The sequence below is a fragment of the Larus michahellis genome, chromosome 2 (genome assembly GCF_964199755.1).
Source record: "Larus michahellis chromosome 2, bLarMic1.1, whole genome shotgun sequence".
Lineage (NCBI taxonomy): Eukaryota > Metazoa > Chordata > Aves > Charadriiformes > Laridae > Larus > Larus michahellis.
Window position 1 is genome coordinate 25,900,441 of NC_133897.1, and position 15,099 is coordinate 25,915,539.

The 15,099-nt window shown below is 40.5% G+C and overlaps 1 protein-coding gene across 4 annotated transcripts in view; it reads left to right on the forward strand.

Annotated features, from left to right (window-relative positions):
- CDK14 (cyclin dependent kinase 14) overlaps positions 1-15,099 on the forward strand; it is a 328,079-nt gene that overhangs the window by 259,293 nt on the left and 53,687 nt on the right. For all 4 annotated transcript variants that reach the window (XR_012585470.1, XM_074574642.1, XM_074574644.1 and 1 more), the window contains one exon: positions 1,470-1,616. Coding sequence is in view for 3 of the 4 variants with exons in the window: in XM_074574642.1 (XP_074430743.1) it covers positions 1,470-1,585 (116 nt within the window). In the remaining variant the exon portion in view is untranslated. The remainder of the gene's footprint in view (positions 1-1,469; positions 1,617-15,099) is intronic.

Below are 15,099 nucleotides of genomic sequence, written 5' to 3' on the forward strand. Positions count from 1 at the left end.
AAAAGAAGTGTTTCATGTTCTCTTCTTGTTTTGACTTTTGTACTATGAATTTATATTCTATGTAATATATTGCAGGATAACATTTTGATCTTCTGTTTTATTTTTAAAATGTGTGCAAAATAAGTTCCTGTGAGAAGCAAAATTTTGATTTTTTTTTTTTTGTTTGGTTTCAAGTCAAGGCATCATTTCAATTGAGTTAGAAGTTCAGTTTCCAGATGAGCCATCATGTAGCCACTTTCATTTTTAAAAAATATTACATTAAAAAGTTGAGTTGTGCAATTCTGCCAAAAAAATATTGTCTGGGAATACAACACAGTTGATGAAGAAACACAGCCTTCATTCATCTCAGACTGGAGCAGTAATCTGTAGATTAACTGCTTTTAGTAAATATGTGTACTTCTTATTTTCTATTGAAGAAAAAAAATTAGTCCTCCCCCTTTTCTGCTTTCATATTTGAGAGCTCATATTGATTTATTTTCATAGAATATATGTTTGCATAGAATGTGTGTTACCAAGGATAGCAGAATATCAAATGCAAGTTGAGATGTCAAAAATACAGTCGTAAAATACTGTGGGTAAAACAATAGCTGGGTCTTTAAAATTCATAAAAATGAAAGAGTGGCTCCAAAAACTTACAGCTGTGGTAGTTGTTCGTGCGAAAACAAAGAAAACTGTTCCGGCCCTGATCAGTTCTCTAAACAGACAGTCTATTAACATTTGCTCATGCAATCACGCAGTGGCAGCTCTCTGAGGATATTTTTATATGGACATCTGTTCTTAGAAGGTATTAAAAGTCAGTGATTTTTCCCCACCAGATTGAGGCATCCTAAGTAAAAAGGAGGTTTTGTATCATTAATGTGTGAGTCTTTAACCATTTTCAGTTTGATCCTGTGGTTAATATCATCATGTCTACGTATAAATAGTTGCCTGGTGTTGTGCGGAACTCTTCAAGGTTTTTCTAGCTCATGCAGAAGGGGATTACTTTATGTAAAAGCTATTTGAGTTGTTGAGATATTCTTAACAAGCTTAGTTGTCTTTAAGAGTTAATGGAATGAAGTACAACAAAATATCTCAGTTCTACTGGCATCAGGATTTTGAGGATGTGATACATGATGTCAAGTTATTGAAAAAACTTGCTGCATTTTTTCACATTCCTATTTATTTCTAAATACTGTCAGAGAGGAAATTTCAAACTGGAAAATATGAATTATATAGCAGTGTAAGGACAAAGAAACAAACACACACACCCTGGAAAAAGGTTTTTTTAGATGGATGCAACTGAGAACGTTTGCATCCTCCAGCTTCCGCCATCGTGTATGCAGGTTCTTTCCAGTGGGAATAGGTGATATATGTAAAAGCTGTGTATATTTGCCAAGTGCTGTGTTTGTCATGTATATTAACTAATTATTTTTAAATTACTGCTTTTGCGGAAAAAATCAAAGTTTCTGAACTGCCACTTTTTTTTGCAGTGTCTTCTATTTTTACTGTACCGAATGTAAGATTACAGACAGAGACTGGAGAAAGCATGCGAGTCTTTGGAAAAAACAATAGTTATGGCAAAGGTGTATCAAACAGCAAACATTGAAGAATACCTATGTTCACAACTGATAATGCAGGTAAGACATGATTATTGGAAGGTGTATCTTTGCAAATACTCTCTATTTTAGTCCTTTCTAGAGAAATAAACTATAAAATTAAACTGCACATTTCTCAAATTGCTCATGTTCAGGCAGATAATCTGGTTTTGCAGTATAGATGATCCATATGAGGAGTGTACGTTCCTGGCGTTGTGGGCAGGATCAGTGTCACTGACAGGTTGAAAATATCGCAGAAGTTGGTGCCAGCAGATTAAGCACGAGGTTGCCTTTAATTTGGACTGATATTCTTTTCCTCTGGTTAAGATATGACGAGATAAAATTATCTGTTGCCAGTTCTGTTGTTAACTTTGGGGCGAGGACAAATATGATTGATTTAGTAGGTTTGGTAGACTTGATAGCAGAAGGATGTTCTTGATGGAGTCAGAGGTGCTGTTATGTTAATGAATTTGATCTGTATCACTGGATCTACCAGAACTGGTTTTGTTCCCAGATGGCTTTCATTCAATGTTTCATCTTTTTAACCCTATTTATTCAGCAGTGGAATAGTGTGTAATATGACTTCAGATATTCTAAGAATAGAACAGAACCTGTGAAGGGCAGGTGAGTAGAGAGGCTACTTCCTAGCTTAAAGTAAGGTAATGGTGGTTGTTACATTGCGGCATTAACTCTCTTCTGACCCTATGCCTCACCCCAGTGTTTGTTCAGTGGGATCTACCACTTGACAGACTCTTCCAGATTAGCAGTGTCCTTTTATATAGCTGATTTGCTTATTATACTTCTCTAAATAGTTTCATACTCACAGTGTTTCACAAAGTACCCAAAGTGCAGATTTGTCTCGTTTAAAAACCTAGGCCTGCCTTTTATTTTTTAAAGTCACGGTTGCTTTTGCATGTTGAGTCTTTTATAGCAGCTTGTTATGGAAGTTCTAGGAGCTGAGATAAATGCACATGCTGCTCGTGTACATATTCAAATGTATGGTGTGATATAAATGTAGTTGATACTCTCATGAAGTCTATCTTTATCTAAGTCTGCTTGCTACAGTATCGGATATAACCTTCTCTAATGAATTATATTCAGTTTTACTGTTGAATGTTTATGTGCAATAATTTTTTAACCCTGTCATGTTGTGGAGACTGTTTGCCTGACAGGCAGCAACTACTGAAAAACTGAAATGAATAGATTTTGGTCTTGACAGCGTGCCCCAATTTTTGCACATGCTCTTCACCAGCAAACCATTTAAGATTTTCTAATGTCAGAAATGAGGCTGCCTCAGAGCAGTCTGTTTACATCTTTATTGACAAGCTAATCCCTACTTTTTCCTGGGGCTGTGTCCCTGCAGACATCTCTTCAACCTTGTCTGTTCTAACGTTACATATCATCCATCTAAAGTAAATTTAGAATGTGCCCATCTGTGCTAAAGACCTTTTATTTTGAAGCTTACGTACAGAATCTCCTTTCTCATGTACAGAATCTCCTTTCTCTGGCTTCCAAACAAAGGTAATTTTTCTTATATACAGTATGCAATAGAAAGTTTGTATTTGCAAAAGAGCATGCAAAATAGCACAAAAGAGAATCGTTTGACCATTCTTACTGAAAGCAGATACAGATGACGTTTTAAAATGTTATGTGTAAGCAGGAAGAGAGAGCCAGCCTTGACACACATCGCTGTACGGTTGTGGCTACTTAACCACCGCTTTAATACAGAATAGCACCTTACATTGTGTAAGATCTGGCAGCACTTAATAAATGTTGTGACACGTGTTCATTATTGATTACCGTTTTCCATGATGGCTTGGGACTTTCTTGTGTTAGGTGCTTACAGTGCAATAAAATATCAGTTCTTTGTTGTAATATTTGACTTGTGATATAAGACGGGGAGCAGCAGGTAACACTGGAAGACTAATAATACCAAACAGAAGTCCTCTTACTTTTACAATGTAGAGAGCTGAGGACTGATGAGATTAAACTAGAATAGCAGGGGAGGCAGAAGAAATATGGACATGGAACCTGGACCTGGGTGACAGATTGTTAGCATGGGTGGAACCCTTTGAAAGGATGAGACCACCAAGCAAGAGGAAGTAAAAGTCAGTGTGGAGAGCGAAAGGAGTTGGGGAAAAAAGACTGCAGTTTTGATAATGTGAAAAGGACGTCTGGTGAAGGCTTAATCTGAATAGCAGGTGGCTCTGATTTTAAGCAGTAGAGCGGTGACTCGCCAGTAGGATGTTCAATCGGTAAAATCGATGAGTTAGAACCTGAGTCAGTTATTCTAGCAGAGGACTGGAGTTGCAGTAAGCAGGGTAGTAGCATTAAGGAAGGGGTATTTATTATGAGATATTCAGTTAAAGTCTCCATTCACAAGGCTCAGTGAGGCAAAAAGGTGCATAAACAGCAAAAAGAAAGATGACAGTAGCTCTCCAGGGCCATGAAGTTAACAGGTAAGCGAGACAAGTAGAGTTAGGGAAGAAAGCAGAACGAGCTGTTAAATTGTCAACGAGAATGGTCTGATAACATCACAGCTAGTGAGGATAAAGGAAAACTAAAAGGTGCCAATACTGCAAGGAAATAGATCAGATTATGAAAAAAATAGACGCAAACAAATACTTATAGCTTGTCTCCTGGACAAGGCAGGTACATACGTGTTCTACCCATCTTCTTGAATCGACTTTATGGATATATAGAGGTGGTAGGGGCTGGAATTTTGAAGTATTCCAATATACATTAGGAAGCTGTAAAAGAGAAAAATTTGTAGATAGTTGCTCTGTGAATCCTCTGACGTATGTGTGTGTGTTTCTGGGTTTTATACATTTTATATATTTTTATATATTATAAAGGAATTAATTAGAAGACTTGCACACAAAAAAACAAATGAAGAAACCATCTTCAACCCCCTCCAGAACGTTGATGGTGTGGAAAGAAATTCTAGTCTTATGTCTTTTGTCTGGTCCATCCTTCCAAGTGTTCCTAATTTCCTTTTTGCAGGGTAGAATAGAAAATAAAATTGAGAACGCCAACAAAGAAGCTGCGCCAAATCTTGGTGTGATAATCTAACAAATTACGGCCTGCTGTTTTCTCTCCACACACTTGCCAGAAGTTAATAGTGCACCCACTGCTTTAAATCCACCTTTCTTTAGGGTTTGGAAAATAAAGAGACAGGGTTTTGCCCAGGAATGGCTGAGATATGGGTAAACATCATCATCTGCCAGCTTTGGAAGCAGCAGTTTCTGGCAGGTTGGTAAAGGAGAGGAGCTAAAGGCAGTAACTTTGTAAATGGCTCCATCGTCATTTGTTAGAGCTCGTCTGCTGCCCTGAGAAATAGCTGCAAGGAGCAGCTGAGGAAACTGCTGCATCCCTGAGAATTTCTACTGTCTAAAATATTGTTCTTCAGCTGCCTGTTTGCAGCATAGCTGCTTACAAATCCAAAAAACTCTCTGAAGTAGCAGTAACCTGTTTCTGAAAACCTGGATAATCCTTGTCAGATCCAGACTACTAATAGGGTCTTTGTGGCCTACACTGTGTCATTGTCATGGGCTCCAAGAGAGAGACAACATGTTATTTCAGTGCCCATGGGGAAAGAGCCGACATTTGAAGTTACCAGGATCTTTTTGAGACTGCCCCCTACTGGAGGAAATTAAGAAGATGTGGTAATGAGCTCCATTTCGCGAAGAAGAATCAGTTTAGCAGTGAATTATATGGGACCTTCTGGCCATATCCAAGCATCTTTAAAGCTTTGTAATAAAGCAAAATATTTTTATTTTTTGGCCGATGGTTTTCACTGCTATTTTGTTTCCCCTTGGGCAGCAAGCACCTCTGTGGAAGCATTCCCCATTCCCCACTGCTACACAGACTGTTGAGATTTATTCATATAGTATTCACCCATCTCTACAGATATTTTATTGCGACGTGAATGGACCATAAGAAACTCTAGGCTGCTTTATCCTGTGGCCAGTGGAATACATGGGTAGAGCTTGTTCTTCACTGGAGAAGGATGAGTCAAATTGTAATTGAAAAGACAAGGCATTACCTGATACCAGATAGCACGCAATGTTTTCTTGTGGTGATTTATAATCCCCAGTTCCCATTGGCGGACCAGAGACACGAGATGTGCTTCTGGCCTATTGTCTGCTTCCCGGAGCCGGCAGGGACAGCTTCATTCAGGATGGTAACACCATATGCTTTTAAAGCATTTAACCTGTATTACCATAATGAGATCCCCTGGCTTTCTAAATCTCTTTGACAATTCACTGGAGCAAAACAAAAAGCGGTCTTTATTTGTATTGCTTCACCACACGCACATGCATCCGAGCAATCCTGAATTTCAATCGCAGGATGCTGAATTCTTTCTTCTGTGTCCATTTAAGCCAGCAACTGCCACCAGCCCAGCCAATCAAAGGGATGATGGCGTCATTCAGGTCAGCTCAGCTATGTAAAACAGAATAAAGCTGAAGAGGTGACAGTTACCACTATAATGGCAAAAAGTGCCAGTTACTGATTTGGTTGTTTCGTACGAGGGATGTTCAGCAGCGCAGAATCGTTACCTAAAATTGCCTTTTTCTCTTTGCTAGCTAGAAAGGTGACTGTTGTTGCATCCCCATCCAAACAGTTTCATTTTTCTTTGTCATCCTCAGTTTTACATTTACACCTTCTGTAAGAGTGCCCCTTCAGCACTGCTATGTGGGAACATGATTTTTGCCTGCTTTGCCCTTGTCGAGCCGCAGGGAAGCTATAGTCCAGCAGTGTATGTGTCCAGCAGTCAGTATGGAAAAGCCATTCTCATTCGCTGCTCCCCTGCATTTCCTCTGTCCTGGCTATCCCAGTGTTGCTGAATCACCATGCAAAAACATATACTGTGCTTCTAAGTCTTCATCTCTCCAGCTTCAGGGGATAAAACTGTAGAAAATTCAGAGGAGAAAGGTCTGCATAAAAGAGAAATTCTGAACTGAGTTACTGTATGTCAGCCAGATTTTTTCACTGTTGATTTAAACAAAAGCTGAAAGTAGCCAGTAGTGCCTTATAGGTGTGAGATCTTGAAATTCACTGTAAACCCTGCTTGGGAGAGAAAAGCAGAGTTATAAAAGCACAGCAGTTAAGTTTCATTTTTTTAAATACACTTCTGTTTTTTTTAATAGATGGATTCAAATAGATGTGTACAAACAGTCATTGTGCTGCTGCAGTTGAAAAGATGGAGGCCTAAGCCCTAAAGACGGGAGGTTTAAATTTCTCTTGCATCTTTTAGTGCCAGACAATGTCTATACATGAATGTTGAGGGTCAGTTTAATTATTTAACTAATACTGGATTTGCATAAATTGGCTTTCTTGAAAAGGCTAATAAGATGCAGTTGTGGTGGGCAGCTGAAAGCAATTTGGGTTTGAGTCCAGTAATGGCAGTACTAAACAGAGTTGAAATTATAACATCAATTTTGTAAAACGTTAAATTAGTATTAAGCTGTGAAAGATAACTGCAGGATCCAAGGTATTTTTTGGCTAATACTTTTAGTGCCATTATTTTCATATGTTAACAACATAATGGTTTTATGAGACTGTTCCAGCTGTGCTTTACTTAATATCAAAGAATAAGATCACCACACTGATAGAATATTCCCTAAATTTAGCACACAAGTGAAAAACTCCAGGCATTGGACTACATTCTCCTCTTGATATCTAAGAATTTATTATCTTGTTCCTAAAGTCTAAAATGAGAGTTATGGACTGAATTTTGCCCTCTGTTCAGCCATAAAGAAAAGTCCACTATATTCAGTAGACTCTGCACAGAGGGTGAAATGGACTGAGAAAAGAGCTGGCCAGTGCAAGGCTGTCTTCATATAAACCCCTTGTCTCCCTTAAGCGACACGTGGTGACTGAGGGTAGAGCAACCATCCCTGCAGATGTCCATCAGGTTCCACAGTATGCCACAGGGATAGAATCATAGAATGGTTTGGGTTGGAAGGGCCTTAAAGATCATCTAGTTCCAACCCCCCTGCCCTGGGCAGGGACACCTCCCACTAGACCAGGTTGCTCAAAGCCCCATCCAGCCTGGCCTTGAACACTTCCAGGGATGGGGCATCCACAACTTCTCTGGGCAACCTGTTCCAGTGCTTCACCACCCTCACAATAAAGAATTTCTTCCTGATATCTAATCTAAATCTCCCCTCTTTCAGTTTAAAACTGTTACCCCTTGTCCTATCACTCCAGTCCCTGATCAAGAGTCCCTCCCCATCTTTCCTGTAGGTCCCATTTAGGTAATGGAAGGCCATTATAAGGTCTCCCTGGGGCCTTCTCTTCTCCAGGCTGAACAACCCCAAGTCTCTCAGCCTGTCTTCATAGGAGAGGTGCTCCAGCCCTATGATCATCTTTCTGGCCCTCCTCTGGACTCACTCCAACAGGTCCGTGTCCTTCTTATGGTGGGGGATCCAGAGCTGCATGCAGAACTCCAGGCGGGATCTCACGAGAGTGGAGTAGAGGGGCAGAATCACCTCCCTCGCTGGCCACGCTTCTTTTGATGCAGCCCAGGATGTGGTTGGCTTTCTGGGCTGCAAGTGCACATTGCCAGCTCACGTTGAGCTTCTCATTCACCGACACCCCCAAGTCCTTCTCAAGGCTGCTCTCAGTCCATTCTCCACCTAGCCTGTATTTGTGCCTGGGATTGCCCCGATTGAGGTGCAGGACCTTGTACTTGGCCTTGTTGAACATCATCAGGTTCATACTGGCCCACCTCTCAAGTCTGTGCAGATCCCTCTGGATAGCATCCTTTCTCTCCAGTGTGTCAACTGCACCACACAGCTTGGTGTCATCAGCAAACTTGCTGAGAGTGCACTCGATCCCACTGTCCATGTCACCAATTAAGATGTTAAATAGCTCCGGTCCCAATACCGACACACCTGAGAAACGCCACTTGGCGCTGGTCAACACTTGGACATTGAGCCGTTGACCACAACTCTTTGAGTGCAACCATCCGGCCAATTCCTTATCCACCGAGTGGTCCATCTATCAAATCCATGTCTTACCAATTTAGAGACAAGGATGGTGTGCGGGACAGCGTCAAATCCTTTGCACAAGTCCAGGTAGATGACGTCAGTTGCTCATCCCCTTTCCACCAATGCTGTAATCCCCTCCTAGAAGGACACCAGATTTGTCAGGCACAATTTGCCATTACTGAAGCCATGTTGGCTGTCACCATTCACCTCCTTATTTTCCATGTGCCTTAGCAGAGTTGCCAGGAGGATCTGCTCCATGATCTTGCTGGGCACACAGGTAAGACTGACCAGTTCACTGTGTCTTCCATTTTTCCCCTTTCTAAAAATGGGGGTTATGTTTCTCCTTTTCCAGTCAGTGGGAATTTCACTGGACACCCATGGCTTCTCAAATATGATGGATAGTGTCTTAGCAACTTCATCCACCAGTTCCCTCAGGACCTGCGGATGCATGTCATTGGGTCCCATGGACTTGTGCACCTTCAGGTTCCTTAGATGGTCTCAAACCTGATCGTCTCCTACAGTGGGCAGTTCTTCATTCTCCCAGTCCCTGCCTTTGCCTTCTTGGGTGGTATGGCTAGAGCCCTTGCTTGTGAAGATCGAGGCAAAAAAGTTGTTGAGTACCTCAGCCTTCTCCACATCACGGGTGACCAGGTCTCTCGTTACCTTCCAGAGATGTCCCACATTTTCCCTAGTCTTCCTTTTATCACTGACCTACCTGTAGAGGGTTTTCTTCTTGCTCTTGATGTCCCTGCCCAGATTTAATTCTATCAGGGCTTTAGCTTTCCTAACCTGATCCCTGGCTGCTCAGAGAATTTTTCTGTGCTCTTCCCAGGTTATCTGTCCTTTCTTCCACCCTCTGTAGGCTTTCTTTTTGACTTTGAATTTGTCCAAGAGCTCCTTGTTCGTCCATGGAAGTCTCTTGACATTTTTGCATGACTTCCTCTTTGTTGGGATGCATCACTCCTGAACTTGGAGGAGGGGATCCTTGAATATTAACCAGCTTTCTTGGGTCCCTCTTCCCACCAGACCTTTATCCCATGGTACTCTACCAAGCAGATCCCTGAAGAGGCCAAAGTCTGCTCTCCTGAAGTCCAGGGCAGCAAGCTTGCTGTGTGCCCTCCTTGCTGCCCTAAGGATCTTGAACTCCACCATTTCACGGTCGCTGCAGCCAAGGCTGCCCTTGAGCTTCACATTCCCCACCAGCCCCTCCTTGTTGGCGAGAACAAGATGCAGCATAGCTCCTCTCCTCATTGGCTTATCTATCACTTGGAGAAGGAAGTTATCATCAAGGCATTCCAGGAACCTTCTGAATGGCTTACGCCCTGCTGTGTTGTCCCTCCAACAGATATCGGCATCCCCCATGAGGAAAAGAAAAGAGGCAGGATAGAGAGAGGAGGACTTCATATTTATTATCACCTACTGTGCTCGGTAGGACAAGTATTTCAAACCTCCACGGCTAGGAGAGATTTATGTCTTCCTTGCAGTTATATACTCCATGTTATTCTGTGTGAAATTAGTGGCTACATACTTTCTGGCCTGATTTTTATTTAAGTTGCAATATTTCATGGCCAAATCAGCTGCAGAACTGGCAGAAGAAAAAGGAAGCATTACTACTGTTAGGGATGAACTTTTGTCAAGGGACGATATCATATTTTCTTGTACCGTTGCATAGTCTGGAGCCTGTTTTCAGTTCATTTCTAATGCATGATAACTTGCCTTCAGCACTATGAAGATTCATTTTCAAATAATTTTTAGTGTAGAGGTTTTTAATTTAACAGTCTCTTATGCTATAGGAAAGATAATTAGTGATATTTGGATTTGCCCAGTTGCAAATCTGTTTATCTGTCTTCCCAGTTTGTTTGTTCTTAAATTTAAGATCCAGAAGGTGGAATCCTCTGTGCCATAAGTGCACTGTATTGTCTTATTAATATTAGGATAGCAAGCGATTCCCACTAGACGGTCTTTGTGGTCCGTTGATGCTTTAAGAAGTTTCTAGGCATGAAAGGCCGTTTGAGTTGCAGTGGGCCGATAGTCTGGGATGACATTTGAATGCAGAGAGGACAATGTATAAATGACAATGACTGGGAGGGAGGCAAAAGCGGGTCTAAACTCTCCCTATTCTCCCATGGACAGTCACCTCTCCTTTAGGATTATTTCCTCACGTGACTCCTCAGTTAGGCTTTGTCTAAGAGGAAAAGTGGAACCACTGAAGGGGAGAAACTGAGGTCTGCAGACAAAGCAGAGGCTTCCAGTGCTGACACACGGCCCGTAACCCAGAGAGACAGCAAAGCTAATGAGAGGCATCACCTCTCAGGCATCATTTGCAGCATTCAGAATTAACAGAACATTTTAGTTTCAGCCAAATCGTAAACAAAAAACGAATTTTAGTAATGCCGTATACCAGAATTGTTTCTGTGGAGAGCGAGCTTTGTGTTGCTATTTCGAGCCTGTAGTTTACATTGCCTGATTCTCTATGAAACAAAGAAACTAAACCAACCACTGCAAAATTGGCTCTGGAGGCAACAGCCATTAAAGTAAATGTGCGCTGAATACTTCTAGCTGCTGCATTTTTAGGCAAGACTCTCCCCACAATAGTTTACAACTCAGTTAATAAAAATACATTAATTTATTCTGTCCCATAAGCTGGGGTGAGGGTGGATGGGTTTCACACATACTCCTATTGTTAAATTGCTATGAAAAGTCTGAGGAGGAAAATAAAAAAAAATCAGGAAAAAATACTAAATTCTCCAATAAGAATATATAATATAGAAGAATAACATTGAAACAGTATCTTCAGATATTTTAAGAAGTGGAAACAGAATTGGGTATTTCCATAATTTTGTGGTCTTGTTATAAATTATTAATGTTGGTTTGGAGCATATATGTATTTTGAATTAGTAATTATGGGTGATCATTCTCTGCCATTACTACCTACCTATTAATTCTGTACAGCCATATCTGTAACCGTCTTTTGACATTAATAGAAGGACTGATTGTGCATTATATTTTCTGGTGTGTATATTGTAACAATGTGGTCACAGCGTGGTATAAGCCTTTTTATTTAAGTTGTCTTCCTGAAATTCTTATTGCACAATTTCTTTTAACACCTCTTTAGTTCAGTATGTGCATTGCATGTGTATTAAAATCTAGTTAGCTTACAGTCCACCTCCTAAGTTTGATTAGGGCCAAAACTAGTTATCTGGAGGCAAAAAGGATCTACACAATTAAATCTGTCCTGGTGTGCTTGAAAGATTTAGCAGTAAGTCATCTGTCACATCATAAAATGAACAAAATCAAAACAACTGAGTCATTATCATGACTCTGCTTGTTTTCAGCCCACAAAGTCACATCTAGACTATGTAGATACTGTATTTGTTGTTTTACGTATCTGTGCGCAGACACTTGTAAATACAGAGGTGTAAATGTTGCCAGCATTTAAATTAGGTTAAAAATGCTATTTATGGCTTGCATCAACAACAAAAAATACTCATAATCATCCCTAGGTGAAGACACTCATTTAACGAGCTTACAGCTCCTAATTAATTCTGTAAAGAACGCCATTTGGCAGACCAGAATTATAAGGTTTGCATATTGATGCTGGCAGGGAAAAATATATCTGTTTTCTATTTATATGGTAAAATTAACTTGTGTTCTTCAGAAAATGGCACATCTCGGAGGTATTGCTCTCAAAATGATCTCAAGGTGGAAAGAAATCAGTAATTACAGCACCAGACATTCCGTTCTGTCCTAATTTTCCCACCAGTTTTTCAATGTTTCAGCTGCCTCAGAGACTTAAAGTACTCTCATTAGGTAGCTGCAGAGGCTGCCTGCTTGCCTGCTCCATCACTCCCTCACTAGCTTTCTCCCTCGCTCCCCCTCTCTCGCTCTCCCTTTTTTTTTCCCCCCTCCTGCCTTGGGAGTGACTGTGAAGATCATTTGCTGGCGTGATTGGCAGGTTAGAGGATTCGATCAGATGAGTTCCTCTTAGTGCAGGTCAAAAAGGCTAGTTAGCAGGAGCTGTCGAAAAATGCCAGCAGCATTCGAAATGGGAAATGTCATGACTTCGAGGCAGGGGGTGCCACCTGGAACAGAAAGCCCCCAGCTCATTAGCAAGTTACAGGATGCAAGCTTAACTGGAGGGAGCAGAGGAGGAAAGATAATACCCAATAGGGAAAATTATTGTGAAGTGGAATTGATTTCATGTATAATTTGTTTATCACTGGAGGGGACAAATGCTGTCCTCCTGACATGTGCGGAGGAGTGTGGACTATGAATGAAGCAACTTAGCATAATCTCCAGGTTGAGCTCTGGATTTAAAGAACGCCAACTTCTTTCTTCCCAACTGTGGAAATGATCAGGTCATGTTGTATTAATTAAACCTGACGTAGTCTCAAATGGTTTATCTGGGCAATTTTAGCAATTTAACAGAATGTGGTAGATATGAGCTGCATTCATTATTAACATGGGGCAGTGTTTTGTTTTCTGGATGCAGTGGAGTTGGGGTTTCTTTGCAAGCTGCTGTTGTAAAAAGATGTGTTTCTGTTGCAAGTTTAATTATAACAGAGCTCATTTTTAATGCTTAGTCAGACTACATAAGATCAGAATGCGATTCCAGTTGCATGATACAAGTTCATTTCCAGGAAAGACTACATACCCTTAGAAAGTGTGGATTTAAAAATAAATAAAGCGTTTAGGTTTAGCATATAAAATTTAATGTGAAATGAAGACTACAGGGTCTGCTGCCTGTCATGGACTTAAAAAATGCTCATTTAAAATACCAGCATTGCAAAATGCTTAGTCTTCTCCAAGACATTCTGTAGTGGTAAAATTGCAGGCAAATTCTTCATCCCAGTCAGCGTAGCTAGCCCCTGGCTATTAAAGTTGCTAACCATTCATTTGCTTCACTAGTCTATATTTTCATATAAAAGGCATATTGCATATCGGTAGAAATGAACTGCATAGATTTTTTTTCTCCCCATAGTTTTTTTCAGAAATGTTAAGAAAATAAGATGGGATCATGGTACCTTCCGGAGTCTTTTTTCATGGTATCTTTGTGAGGCTTTGAGTCTAGCCCTGCTCCTCCTGAAGACAATGGGAGAATGCCGTAGATTTCAATGGGAGTAGGGCTGGCTCCCTTATCAGGACTAACATAGGCACAACAATACCATCTCAGGCTGAGTAAATGAGATTTAAAGGCTGCAAGCGGTTCCTGAAGAACTATTTTGCAAACTATATCTCTTCTTGTTAAGGAATTTTGTCTTTTATATATTAAATGTGTACTTCTCAGAAGTTTGCAGCTCATGCTTAAGCGGTCTCTTGGTTGAATGCTGAGGAATGTTTGTTGGTTGAATGCTGAGGAATGTTTGTTTAGCGTTCAGATCTTTGACGATTTTTTTCAGCTTTCATTTTCTTCCGTCCATCAAAGTCTTGAAGTTGGTAATGGAGTAGCCAGGGTTTGCTTTATTGAGTAACCACAGGCTGTTGAATTTCCCTGTCTCCACCTAACGTGAATCAGAATCAGACTTTTTTAAAAGGACATTCTTAATCAAAATATTTGTACTGAGACTAACAGATGAGTGTTTTTGGTTTTGTATTTCATAGAAAAAGCTCAGCATTTGCAGTCTGCTAGTTTGCCAAAAAGAAGAGTTGCTAAAGCACTGTAAACACAGGCATTCTTTACCTTTCAGATAACTTTTTAGTGTAAAGTTCTTTCAGATAGGCACTGTGAATATTGGCTGCTGTAGTCTGCGCTAATGAATGCTCAGGCTCAGTCCTTTGCAAAGTTCAATAAAGAGAGCAGAATATCAGAATAAATATATCCTATGCAGATCCCATGGGAGACTTTTTCCCACCTTGGGTAGCTCTGCAGGTGCCCAACTACTATTTAAGTAAAAAATTGGAAATTAGTTTGAAAAGTTCAGGAGGTGTTCACTACTCAATATCTGCTCTGGTGCTTTGTTTGGGAAAGTGATATACATTTAAATTATTTGAATGGAGTTTGGAAATCAGACTTCTGTTGGGAAAATAGAGCAAGCTCTCTGGGAAATCTTCGAGTCTGTTAGGTCAATGGAGTAAAGACAAGGATCCATAAGCACTGGACAGACCTGCTAGAGATATATTTGAGGGACTTGTGGTGGCTATCATGTCTATCTGCATCTAGCAGTCGCTGCTTGGACAGGAGCAGAAGGATGTTTGGGCTACGAAGTCAGGCAAGTGCAGATAAGACTTTCCTAGGACTGTGAGTGACACAGGTTAGTGACCTGTGCGTGTCCTAGGTTGATGACCAAAGAAGTTATGACTCAGAATTAGAAGCAAATAGTTAAACAACTAGTATTTTCAACATATCTACATTTTCTGGCAAGTAAAAGAAATGTAGCCTGAAACAGAAGAAGGAATTTAACCATTAGTCATAATTTCTTTATTTAACCAGACAACTTCTGATTTTTCAAAATTGATTTGACGTTTTCTTAGCCTCTAGGAACTTCATAATCCAAATGAAGAATAATAGCCAGGAAGGAATTAGTAAATGC